Source organism: Pseudophryne corroboree, chromosome 4 (genome assembly GCF_028390025.1).
Source record: "Pseudophryne corroboree isolate aPseCor3 chromosome 4, aPseCor3.hap2, whole genome shotgun sequence".
Classification (NCBI taxonomy): domain Eukaryota; kingdom Metazoa; phylum Chordata; class Amphibia; order Anura; family Myobatrachidae; genus Pseudophryne; species Pseudophryne corroboree.
Genome location: NC_086447.1, coordinates 717261626 through 717274538, shown reverse-complemented (window position 1 = coordinate 717274538; position 12913 = coordinate 717261626). Strand labels below are relative to the sequence as shown.

General features: G+C 47.4%; 1 protein-coding gene across 3 annotated transcripts in view; it reads left to right on the top strand.

Moving 5' to 3' along the window:
• Positions 1–12913, top strand: part of DHX57 (DExH-box helicase 57) — a 98226-nt gene that overhangs the window by 29415 nt on the left and 55898 nt on the right. For all 3 annotated transcript variants that reach the window (XM_063918011.1, XM_063918012.1, XM_063918013.1), the window contains exons 6-8: positions 3558–3769; positions 5442–5563; positions 12879–12913. The exon at positions 12879–12913 is cut by the window's right edge and continues 161 nt beyond it. In XM_063918011.1, coding sequence (XP_063774081.1) covers positions 3558–3769; positions 5442–5563; positions 12879–12913 — 369 coding nt within the window. The remainder of the gene's footprint in view (positions 1–3557; positions 3770–5441; positions 5564–12878) is intronic.

Genomic DNA, 12913 nt, shown 5'->3' with positions numbered 1-12913 from the left:
CAGCTGATTGCAGACATCACTATAGCCCCATATTTAAAGCTGGCTACATACAGAAGCTCACTCTGACAGTGATTGCAAAAACGTGCTATTTTACACGTTTTGAGGGCAGAGGACTCCCTTTTAAAAAATGGGTGGGTCCCGGGGACGTGCTCCGCTGCAGCCAATCACAACCTGTCAAGTGACTGGTGAATGGTGATTGATGCCCACGACTGTGGGGGAGGAGGTGAGCTGGTGGCTGTGTACTGCAGGGGGAGGGGGGGCGAGCGGCAGGTGACTTCTGTGTATGCGGCTGTGCCGCCGGGGCGAGGAGGTGAGCGACACGGTTGACTGTGCTGCGGTCAGGGGCGAGTGGCCAGTGACTACTCTATGTGCAGCCGGCGGAAGAAGGTGAGCAGATGGCTATGTGCTGCATGGGGGGGGTGAGCGGCCAGTGAGTGCAGTGTATGTGCTGCCGGGGGGAGGAGGTGGGTGGGTAGTAACTCACTCACCTCCTCCCCCGGGCAGCACATACACTGCACTCACTGGCCGCTCACCCCCGCCATGCAGCACATAGCCATCTGCTCACTGGTGCTACGGGAGGGGGGGGGGGGGGGGGGGTTGTGTGTGAGCGGCTGCTGCCTCTGTGTATGTGCCACCGGGGAGGAAGTGATGAGTGAGTGAGCGGCCGGTGAGTGCAGTGTATGTGCTACTGCCGGTGAGTGCAGGGTATGTGCTGCGGGGACTGAGCGGCCGGTGAGTGCAGTGTATGTGCTACTGCCGGTGAGTGCAGGGTATGTGCTGCGGGGACTGAGCGGCCGGTGAGTGCAGTGTATGTGCTGTGGGGAGTGAGCGGCCGGTGAGTGCAGTGTATGTGCTGTGGGGAGTGAGCGGCCGGTGAGTGCAGTGTATGTGCTACTGCCGGTGAGTGCAGTGTATGTGCTGCGGGGAGTGAGCGGCCAAAGAGTGCAGTGTATGTGCTGCGGTGGGTGAGGGCCGATGACTTCTGCCTCGGACATGAGAATGGGGAAGACGCTGGTGATGGAGAGACCTATAGTGTCCAATGCAGTGTTGGTGGTGGCAACGGGGAAGACTGCACGCACTGTGTAAGGGGCTCTACCTGCCTCAGTGTGTCTTAGGGATTCAACCTGGTGCAATGTGTCTAAGGGGCTCTACCTCGCGCAATGTATAAGTGGCACTTCTGTGTGCTGTAATGCGAATAACTAACACTGCTGTGTGGTGTAATGTGAATTGGTACTATTATGTGGCCACGCCCCTTCCCCATGAAGACATGCCCCTAAATTTTTGCTGCGCGCCTTCGGCGCCCACTGTCCCGGTTTTCAGTATAGGAAGGGGGGCACCAATTCACTTTCTGGCAAAGGGCTAGTTACGGCTCTGGTGCTGAGTGTCTTGTATGCTACCCCCCATTGCAACACTTTTGTAGTGTCCAAATCAAGTCTGTGTTTTAATATTTTAATAATTAATAATATTAATAACCTTTATTCCGATGACACACAGAAAATGACAGGTAGGACCTCAATTTTGAAAAGTGACGGGTCCCGGGGACCCACTTTATTTTGGGCTCAGCGTGATCATTGACTCTGAGAGTATCAGGTCTCATTTTTTGCTACTATCCAGCTTATCACACTAGTATTCAATTTAGGAGTCTGGTTGCCCAAATCTTCTTGGCAGAGGTCCTGGTGAAAACCACCAGTGTATTAGACTCTGCACCCCTGTTATTGGTTGTGCCCTCCCTTGTTGTTCGCAAGAATCCGTGCAGTATGCACCCAAGTTGTGATAGGCCTGTCTTTCTTCCTCCTGGATATAAGCCTTCTCCCAGTAAGGTTTAGGGAGCTGACGTCTGTGGAGATAACTCATTGTTGTTTGCCGCAAATGAGATTTTGAAATACTGCCTCGTGTCCGGCCATGGTGAAGATTCCTTCTTTCCACTTCCTTTTTTCTAGTGTCCTTTTTGTCTTTGCCCATAGGGTTGTTGAAAAGTTATCAAATATAGTGAGTTCCGAACGGGAGCGGACTGGAACTGTTTTCGTGGCCGCTACATGATGTCACACACAGCTGCTCCAATTTAAAAAATGGCCTTAGTAACCTTAAATCCAATTAGATTGCGGACGCATCGGGAGGCGGCCTTGCCCTGTGCTAGGCGGCCCCCAGCATGTGAGGAGATGAAGGCAGATCTGGCTGTGTATGCAGCGATCTGCGTTAATCTCTGAATGACCCCTATGTCAGTTTGTGCTGGAGCTGGTGTCTGTAGGTATATAGTCTCTCTGGCTGGGTGCCAAATCCGTCATATCCTGGATAAGGCCTGGTCAGGAAGGAGCCCTCTTACTAGTGCAAGTGTTGGGTAAGTCCCTGGCATCCCTTTGTCCAGCTGGGCTCTATAGACATTTAGGGGCATATTCAGTTGTCCACAGTAAAATGTATGTTTACCACAGCTTGCATTAACAAGAATGTTGCACAGTAATTTCACCTAGCGCGACTATACTCTCTCCAGATTAACACTCAATCCAATTGTAAGATTTGGTCACCTCATAATTTTTTTATGTCAGCCGCATTGTGTGGGAAAATAATGGGAAGTCAGCCTGTACGCCAAAAACTGCAAGCTAACACTGTATAACAGTATCCATACAACACCCTTCTATACATACACATGTCAGTTAACCCATTATTCTGCATTTTGCAAAATATCACCCCAAAAATAACATAATTATTTGCCAAATTAAGCTAATTAAAAACTTCAAAGTGCTTAATTAATCATATGATGGGGGGGGGGGGGGGGGGGGGAATTTGTGTCTCAGGGGTTCTGAACCAAGTCCCAACACCTGTGCTGTTTAAAATATGGATTTTCAAAAACTTTTCACCTTCTCAGGGGCTGTGAGAAAGAAGCTGCATTAAATCCTATGGAAAGATAATGCAGCTTATTTCTGTGGCTAATTGGTTAGCAAACTCTCGGCTGGCCGCATTGTTGTTTTTAGTCGCATTAACCCAGGAAATCAGGTTAACGCGGCTAATTGAATTCCTTGCTTATCCTTCTTTTCTGTGGCACTATAAAGGTGACTCTTTCCAATTACTGATACTCATTACCTCATAATGTACTGTTTACGGTCTAGTCCACTGCAGGGAATGGTAGGTCCCATACATCCCCTCCACTAAAGAGAAGTTGGGGTTCACACAGGCTGAGAAAAATATCTGGTGGGTGTTCATAGAAAAGTGGGGAGGCACTTTGGTGTGGTACTATTTCCTCTAGGTGGTTTTTCCCTCTATGGCTCATCCCTTTGAACATATTTGTATCCCAGTAGGTTGATGGGTCTGTGTTGTAGAGAGGAAAAGCACCCTGTGACTTGGTGTGGATTAGGGCGCAAACCCAGTCTGATGAGTGGTCCTAATATTGGGAACTAGACCCTGATCTTTTGCTTGGAGTTTTCATGTTACAGTTGTATTTTACGTTTTCTATGGGATGCTCAAACCTGTATTTCTGATGCATATATGCTACCTCGCTAATGTTGGCATGTGTGATGTCCTTGGCATGTGATCCATGGTGATTGGCATGTTTCTGTTTCAAGGAAGGAAGGATCATAGGATCGTGAAGGAAGAGCTCAGTAAACATGTCCAAACTGATGACCGTGAATTTGAGGATTTGGAGTCTGAGGCTGTGGTGGTAGAAACTGAAAGTTATGCCAACCTGAAAAAAAAGCAGTCCAAGAAATACCACTGGAACACCAAAGCCTTACATGCAGAGAATACCAAGCTCTACAAACACTTCCGTGCAAAACAAGTAAGTCTTCCATATTGCACAACGCAGTCCATTTGTTGTGTAAAGCTGGGTACACACATTGTTCCATTGAATGGGCGATATATCTGTAGTGCTTCGTCAGGTGTGTACACCTGATATGTCTGTGAATGATGTCCGTCACAGACTTATCAGGTGGTCCCTACAGCACAGCAGATATCTGCCTGTCTGTCTGTGTATTGGCGACCTGCCTATCACCCGTGTATACTGGCTGAAGGGACTGACATCATAGCTGGGTTGGCAAATTCAAATTCCCGCCCAGTTGTGACTTCAGGGCACACGTGCCGCCAATTGGTAAGTGTGTACCAAATTGGCCTCTATGTCGGCATAGTGTGTATCCATCAAAGAAATAGATGTTACAATGTGTTATCTTATCTATGATGGGTTGTCTTATCTTTTTTGGTTGTACTTTTGGTGCTGTAATAGGTTCATACATCTATGGCCCGATTCCCCTTTTTTACTATGCCATCAGTAGAACGGAGTATTGCCCCGATGCTCCCCTGAATGGTTTTCTTGTCTGTGTTTGCATTGTTGCCACCAAGAAATGTACGTTCAGAGGCCATAGAAGGACAGCGTGTATGGCCCTGAATTGGTAATAAGTTGGTAAAGATGTGTGTGCAGCCTGTGACGCCTGTGCCGTTTACTAAGTACATCATTTGTTGCCACAGCATTCGGTCATGCATGTGACTCAAAATCAGCACAGCAGTCTCTAAAACTACATTCCAGGCTTCATTACTAGGCATTGGTAGTATTAAAATGGATCAGTGTAAAATGAGCTGACCTGGGACTACTAATATCTACTTCTAATCCCTCGTACAGACTGATGTGTATGGCATAGTTTTTACTTTGCATTAAATCTTTTTGCACCATTTTACAGCTAGAATAAGATTTACTTATCTATTCCATCCCTTTTGCAGATGAACACAATTGGAGCTTGATAGCACTTGAGCTCACATTAACAGGGTCCCCCTTTTCCGGGTTTAGTGATATTATGCTGTATGCAGACTTGCACTATTATGGAAAAGCTGAACGATGCTTCTGCTGATGCCGGCTAGAGAGAGCCCAAGTCATGGGTTGCACACACATTCTGGACATAGGGCCAAATTCAGACATGATGGTTGTTGTGCGAAATCGCACAGCAGCCGATTATCCAATAACTGCGTATGCACCGCAATGCGCACAAGCGTTGTCGTTCACAAGGTGATTGACAGGAAGGAGACGTTTGGGGGTAGTAACTGCCCGTTTTCTGGGAGTGTCAGGAAAAACGCAGGCGTTCCCAAGCGTTTTCTGGGAGGGTGTGTGACGTCCGCTCCGTTTGTATCGCACTGTAGGAGTAGTCCTGGGCTACGCACAGACTGCATAGACTGTAAAAATCATTCAATGGTGAGGGAGTTGCGAACAGATTTGCAGATGTCCGCTGTCTGGCGAAGTTTTTGCGCGGCATACACATGCATTCGCACACTTGTACGGGGCGGGTTTTCACTCTCTCAGGGCGGCGACTATCTGATCACAGACCTCTGAGAAAACGCAGAGGAGCGATCAGGGCTGAGTTAGGCCCATACTTGGGACATTATATGTGATGGGTTTGCACAAAGGGGAAGATATGCGTTTGGAAATTTATATTAAGCTATATCTGTGACATGAATGAATTTTCTAGGCTTCCAAGAAATACCAGTCCATGCTACAGGAGAGGATGAAACTCCCGGCATGGGAGCAACAAGACCCAATACTGCAGCTGCTGTCACAGCATCAGGTTCTGGTTGTAAGTGGCATGACTGGGTAAGTAAATACTATGCTTATAGGATGGTTGAATTTAATTTGTGCTCTATATACATCTATATTACAACATGTTAGTGAAAGAATGTAGACCATGAGGAAGATTTACTGAAGCTTCTGAAACAGACAAGTGGTGGTGTTGTCCATAGCAACTAATCAGATGTTGTCTATACGGGTGTGGTATGGAAGGTAGATAGAAACTGGGTCGACCACTATTGGTCGACAGGGTCTTTAGGTCGACAGGTCAAAAGGTCGACATAAGTTTTTTTTAAATCTTTTTTTGGTGTCATTTTCTTCGTAGAGTGACCGGGAACCCCAATTAGTGCACCGTGTCCGCTCGCCATGCTTCGGGCAAGGTGCCTCGCTCCACTACTGCTTCGCTCGGCACAGATTACCGTTCCAGTCGTAGTCCACATGGATCGTTAAGTATGAAAAGGTTCAAAAAATAAGAAAAACATCGTGAAAAACTCATGTCGACCTAGAAACCCTGTCGACCTACAGACCGGATCCCGTCTATACAGAATCTGATCTGTTCTCGTGGGCAACACCACTGTTTGTTTCAGAAGTTTTAGTAAATCTACTCCCTAGTGCAGAGCTGGCCAAACCAGTCCTCGAGATCTACCAACAGTTCACATTTTCCAGACCACCTAGCTGGTGCACAGGTGTAGTCATTACCAATTAAGATGTGCTGCATTCATTCCTAACTGACAATTCTACAGATCTCCAGGAGGCCTGGAAAATTTGAACTGTTGGTAGATCTCGAGGACCGGTTCGGCCAGCCCTGCCCTAGTGTATTACAGATCACCTCTAAAATAGAGCTATGGTAGACTTACCATTGTTAACTCTCTTTCTGCGAGATACATTGGTTCCACAGGAAAACATTGGGGTGTATGTAGAGTGGATCTTGATCCAGAGGTACCAACAGGCTAAAGCTTTAGGCTGCCCAGGATGCATTGGGACCTCTCTGGTATGCCTGACCTTTTGCATTCCCTTGAGGCCAAAAGGAACGAAAAGTGGTACCTATTGCCTTCTGCAGAAGTATTAGTAGTGGGGAGAAAAGCCGTCTTAGCGGCTGCTATTTCAGACACTATTTTATTTAGGTCTTCCCCAAACATAATGTCCCCAGTGAAGGGGAGTACCTCCAAGGTCTTTTGGAGTTCAGGTCCACTTTCCTTGACCTCAACCACAGTATGCAGCGAGCCAGGACAGACCTGGTCGACGCCTTGGCTGCCAATACACCCACCTCAGAGGATGCCTCCTGAACGTATTAGGTGGCAGTGGTATTGTGAGACCGGTATTGTCTGGCATTGTCAGATATATCCTTGGGCAGCTCTTCCTCTAATGCCTGAACCCACGCCTCAATACCTTTTGCAGCCGAGAAGGCCGCTATAGTAGGTCTATGAATGGCTCCAGTAAGGGAGTATACAGACTTCAGGCATCCCTCCACACGCTTATCTGTCGGTTCCTTCAGTGAGGTGATAGTGGTGACAGGCAGAGTGAATGACACCACTAGGTGAGTGATGTGAGAATCCACCACGGTGGAGTTTCCCATTTTTACTTAACTCTGCAGGGAGAGGATAGTGAGCCAAGGCCCGTTTTGGCAGAGGGAATTTCTTCCCTGGATTAGACCAGGGTTCCGGTTTGATGTCCACAAAATGATCAGAATGGGGTAATATAGTTTTAACCAACTTGCTGTTTAAACTTACCAGTTTTCTTTGCCTCAGCAGTGAAATCTTCCTCTTTGAAGGAAATGCTTATTAGCGTCCACTAAGGCAGGGACATCAATCTGCAAGGGAGAATCCTCATCAGTGACACAGGATTCAGTGTCTGACAGAACCGTATGCTTCCTCCCCCCTCTTCAGATGAGACAAGAGAGGTTATTGCAGGCATGTCCAAACTGTGGCCCTCCAGCTGTTGTGAAACTACATATCCCAGCATGCCCTGACACAGTTTGCTGTCAGATAATGCTAAAGCTGTGTCAGGGCATGCTGGGATGTATAGTTTCTCAACAGCTGGAGGGCTACAGTTTGGACATGCCTGGGTTATTGGATTGCGAGGAGGAAGCAGCCCGCTTAGAGGACCCAGAGACATGGGAGTGACCTGGTGTAGGTTTCTGTCTAACCAAAGACTGATTCATTTGCAGTTGGTTAGACAATTTTTCCGCCCAAGGCGGATTAACCATAGGGACAATATGAGGTGGCAGTGCACTGATGGTCCCATAGGATAGTTGGTTGGTGAGCGCAGCCCAGGGTGCTCCGTTGCAGGAGCTGCGGACTGACTGGGATGCATATGGCAATTAGTATACAGACCGTCATATAACACTTCCCCCTCTGGTAAATCTCTGGAGCATGCTCTGCATGATGCAGGAGCTTCCACTGATTTACTGCCCTTCCTATTAGACATTATGATATGAATGCAACAACAGAGCGACTTGGGGGGTCATAGCGAGTTGATCGCTCGCTAGCACTTTTTGCAGGGCTGTGATCAGGTTAACTCTCTGCCAAACTACGCATGCGTATGCAATGCGCAGGCGTGTCGTACGGGTACAAAGAGGATCGGTGCTGGGCAATGGATTTAATAAAGAATCCATTCGCACAGCCGATCGCAAGGTGATTGACAGAAAGAGGGCGTTTGTGGGTGTCAACTGACCTTTTTCTGGGAGTGTTTGGAAAAACGCAGGTGTGTCCAAGCGTTTGCAGGGCGGGTGTCTGACGCCAATTCCAGGACCAAAAAGACTGCAGTGATCGCAGCGGCTGGGTAAGTCCAGAGCTACTCAGAAACTACAAAAAACTTTTTTGTGCTTTCGGCTGCAAAAGCGTTCGCACACTTTCAAAGTGACTATCTGATCGCAGCACAGCAAAAAGTTGCTAGTGAGACATCAACTCGGAATGACCCCCTTAGTACGATAAAGCCAGAGATGGCGCCCTGGGCCAGGGGAAGGGCCACAGGTCAAGCACGTAGCAGCCACGCGATCCAGGAGAGCATTCTGCGACTGTTTACCTAAGCCGGAGCGTCTACACCGCAAGTACCTGGGAACAGAGCCGCAAGATTATGTGATGCCGCTTGGGAGGTGATGGAGCTGCAACGCTGAAGTGTCACCCTGACATTCAGCGCTGACAGCCCTTTTGAAGAAATCTTCTTAGAAAAGCACTTTCAGGGCTGCCCCGTGCAGCCCTCCTGTTAGGTGACCTGCTGCTGCAGGTACCAACTCAAAACTGAGCTCTCGGTGCCTGGAGGTGGGGTTTATAAGGGAGGCCCCAATGCCTCCTGGGACAGCCTAAAGCTTTAGGGGTATATGCAATTGCGGTCGAATTCCCGAAATTGTCGAATTTCGGGTATTTTTCGCCCAAAAAAAAAATTCGTCAATGCAATTCAGTGCTTTCCGTCAAAAAAACGGACTTTCAAAATTCGACTTTTTGAAATTCGACTTTTTGCAAATTCGACTTTTCTGCAATGATACAAGTGCTGCAATTCGACAAAAGCATATTCAATTCAAGTTTGGAAATTCGACAGCAGTGCTTTTAGACAGCAAATTCGTCATTTTCAATCCGCCACACTTTGGAGGGTGAAACCAATAAAAAAAAATTAAAACATGTTTTTTTTGTGGGTTTTTTTTCGTGGTAATATCAGATCTATTTATATTAGAAGGGATTAGGTACTTGGTTTGTCTTTTTTGGAGGCACAAGTATTATTTATATATTTTTAAAAATAATATTTTTTTTATTTTTTTTTTAAAGATGGAATGGTGAAATCCCTGAAAAAAATGGCGTGGGGTCCCCCCTCCAAAGCATAACCAGCCTCGGGCTCTTCGAGCTGGTCCTGGTTCTAAAAATGCGGGGGGAAAATTGACAGGGGATCCCCCGTATTTTTAAAACCAGCACCGGGCTCTGCGCCTGGTGCTGGTGCAAAAAATACGGGGGACAAAACGAGTAGGGGTCCCCCGTATTTTTTACACCAGCATCGGGCTCCACTAGCTGGACAGATAATGCCACAGCCGGGGGTCACTTTTATACAGTGCCCTGCGGCCGTGGCATTAAATATCCAACTAGTCACCCCTGGCCGGGGTACCCTGGGGGAGTGGGGACCCCTTCAATCAAGGGGTCCCCCCCACCCAGCCACCCAAGGGCCAGGGGTGAAGCCCGAGGCTGTCCCCCCCCCCCCCATCCAAGAGCTGCGGATGGGAGGCTGATAGCCTTGGTAAAATGTCAAGAATATTGTTTTTTCCAGAAGAACTACAAGTCCCAGCAAGCCTCCCCCGCAAGCTGGTACTTGGAGAACCACAAGTACCAGCATGCGGGAGAAAACCGGGCCCGCTGGTACCTGTAGTTCTACTGGAAAAAAAATACCCAAATAAAAACTGGACACACACACCGTGACAGTAAAACTTTATTTCATAAGTCGACACACACATACTTACCTATGTTCACACGCCGACATCGGTCCTCTTCTCCATGTAGAATCCACGGATACCTGAAAAGAAAAGATCAATATACTCACCTCAGCCAGGGTCCAGAGATAAATCCACGTACTTGTTAAAAAAAAAAAACCGGACACCCGACCAACGGACTGAAAGGGGTCCCATGCTTACACATGGGACCCCTTACCCCGAATGCAGAGAGACCTCTCAGAGTGACAGCTGTCACAGAAAGGTCTCTAAAGCCAATCAGGAAGCGCAACTTCGTTGCGCTCACCTGATTGGCTGTGCGCTGTCTGAACTCCGACAGCGCATCGCACAGCTCCGTCCATTACTTTCAATGGTGGGAACTTTGCGGCTAGCGGTGAGGTCACCCGCCGGTCAGCGGCTGACCGCGGGTAACCCCCGCAGACGGCAAAGTTCTCACCATTGAAAGTAATGGAGAGGCTTTGCGATGCGCTGTCTGACAGCTCAGACAGCGCACAGCCAATCAGGTGAGCGCCACGGAAGTAGCGCTTCCTGATTGGCTGAAGGGACTTCAGTGACAGAAGTCACGTGGTGTCCCGGCATTCGGGGAAAGGGGTCTGATGTGAAAGCATGGGACCCCTTTCAGTCCGGCATGGCACGGGTGTTCGGTTTTTTTTTTTAACAAGTACGTGGATGTATCTCTGGACGTGGATGTACCTCTGGACGCTGGAAGGTGAGTATAATTTTTTTCACAGGTACCCTCGGATCGTCGGAGACCGTGGCAGTCGGCGTGTCAACATAGGTAAGTATGTGTGTGTCGGCAGTGTGTAATAAAGTTTTACTGTCACTGTGTCTGTGTACTGTTTTTATTTGGGTATTTTTTTTCCAGTAGAACTACAGGTACCAGCGGGCCCGGTTTTCTCCCGCATGCTGGTACTTGTGGTTCTCCAAGTACCAGCTTGCGGGGGAGGCTTGCTGGGACTTGTAGTACTGCTGGAAAAAACAATATTCTTGTCATTTTACTCAAGGCTATCAGCCTCCCATCCGCAGCCATTGGATGGGGGGGACAGCCTCGGGCTTCACCCCTGGCCCTTGGGTGGCTGGGGGGGGGGGACCCCTTGATTGAAGGGGTCCCCACTCCCCCAGGGTACCCCGGCCAGGGTTGACTAGTTGGATATTTAATGCCACGGCCGCAGGGCACTGTATAAAAGTGACCCCCGGCTGTGGCATTATCTGTCCAGCTAGTGGAGCCCGATGCTGGTGTAAAAAATACGGGGGACCCCTACTCTTTTTGTCCCCCGTATTTTTTGCACCAGGCGCAGAGCCCGGTGCTGGTTTTAAAAATACGGGGGATCCCTGCCCAATTTTTCCCCGCATTTTTAGAACCAGGACCAGCTCGAAGAGCCCGAGGCTGGTTATGCTTTGAAGGGGGGACCCCACGCCATATTTTTTTTTACGGGTTTTTCCCGTTTTTTCCCGTTTTTTTAAATCGCGGCAAAATCCGGCAAATCGGCCGTTTTTCGCCCGCGGAACTGTCGAATCCGTTTTTCATTGAATATGGTGAATTCCGGCAGGTGGCTGCCGGAATTCACCTGTCGAATTGTGTTGAATTAAAAAACGGCGATAATTTGCCGCGATTCGCCGTGAATTGCATATACCCCTTAGCCTGTTGGTGCCTCTGGATCAAGATCCACTCTACACCCCAATGTTTTCCTGTGGAAACCAATGTATCCTACTGCAGAAATCCAGAATGTACAAGTTGATAAAAATTTATGCAGAAAAAGATAGATAGAGCTTCAACTTCTGTGTAATGTCTTTGTTGGGTAACTACAGATTTTGTGCTCCTACGCTTATATTCACCTGGGAGAGGTTTCAGCGGGCCGGATTATTTGCATACTAATCACCCAGCCAGCCCGCCCGTATGCTGAACACACTTGCTAACATGATAGTTATCACAGCTGCCACCGTTTGCTTTACACCTGCACTCCAAATCAGTGAGGTGCCATGATGTGGAGCAGTTAGCTAGCTGTGGAGGACCAAGATGTTCATAAATGTCTGTCCTACATGTTCCTCTCATGCGTGTACTTGGGGAATTAGGGGAAACTATGGGTTTAGGTGTTTTTTTTTCCAGTAACAGTGTTGGGCCTGTTACAGAGGTGACACTGTTTCAGTGACTTCAACCAATGAAATGTTACTATTGAGCGACTATTTACTGCATTGTGATTGAAGTAAATACAGAAAAATCAAAATGTCAGTATAATTGAAGTATCATCATCCTTCAGTCAGTACTTTTGCCTGTTAACAGGCAAATATTATTTTCATATGCGTGGCCTTGTAACAGCATAAAGCTATCATAGAATTCACACTCTTCAGTGAGCAATGTCAGAATAGCGCCAAAAATAGGAAGAGGACTGTCTGATTATATTTCTTATACGTGTCCTAGAGAAAAAAAAAATTACATGCTTACTGCAGCAGTACTGGAAGATTATTTTACCTAAAAAATTCAGCAAAACCACAGAATGTTTTGGAATATCCAAGTAAATTGGGGAGTCTGGTTGCTGGCTATTTTCTGTGGCCCCATCCGGGCCGAAACTTTATAAACAAAACCACTGTATGCTGTCACATGAACTTCAGAGGGATTATTCCTCTGGTCCTGTCATTTATACCACACCCAGACAACGAGGTAAGCACTTACAGTACATGTGGTATCAGGGTGCGCAGGACGGATCTTCATTTGTGTTAGGGCAGGTTACTACGTTTTGTGTGGTAAAAATTTATTTTAAGTTAAAAATATATATACAGCTTTGTGTTGTGTGATTCTTTTTTAATTGTGGGTTTGTTTTTAATAAAAATCTATTTCCTTAAAAATGTTACGCCTTGTTACTTTATCTGTGTGAAGGGGGTCAGTATATTCTCTTGTACGCTTTCTCTCTATAGATGTGGTAAGACCACACAAATTCCACAATTTATAC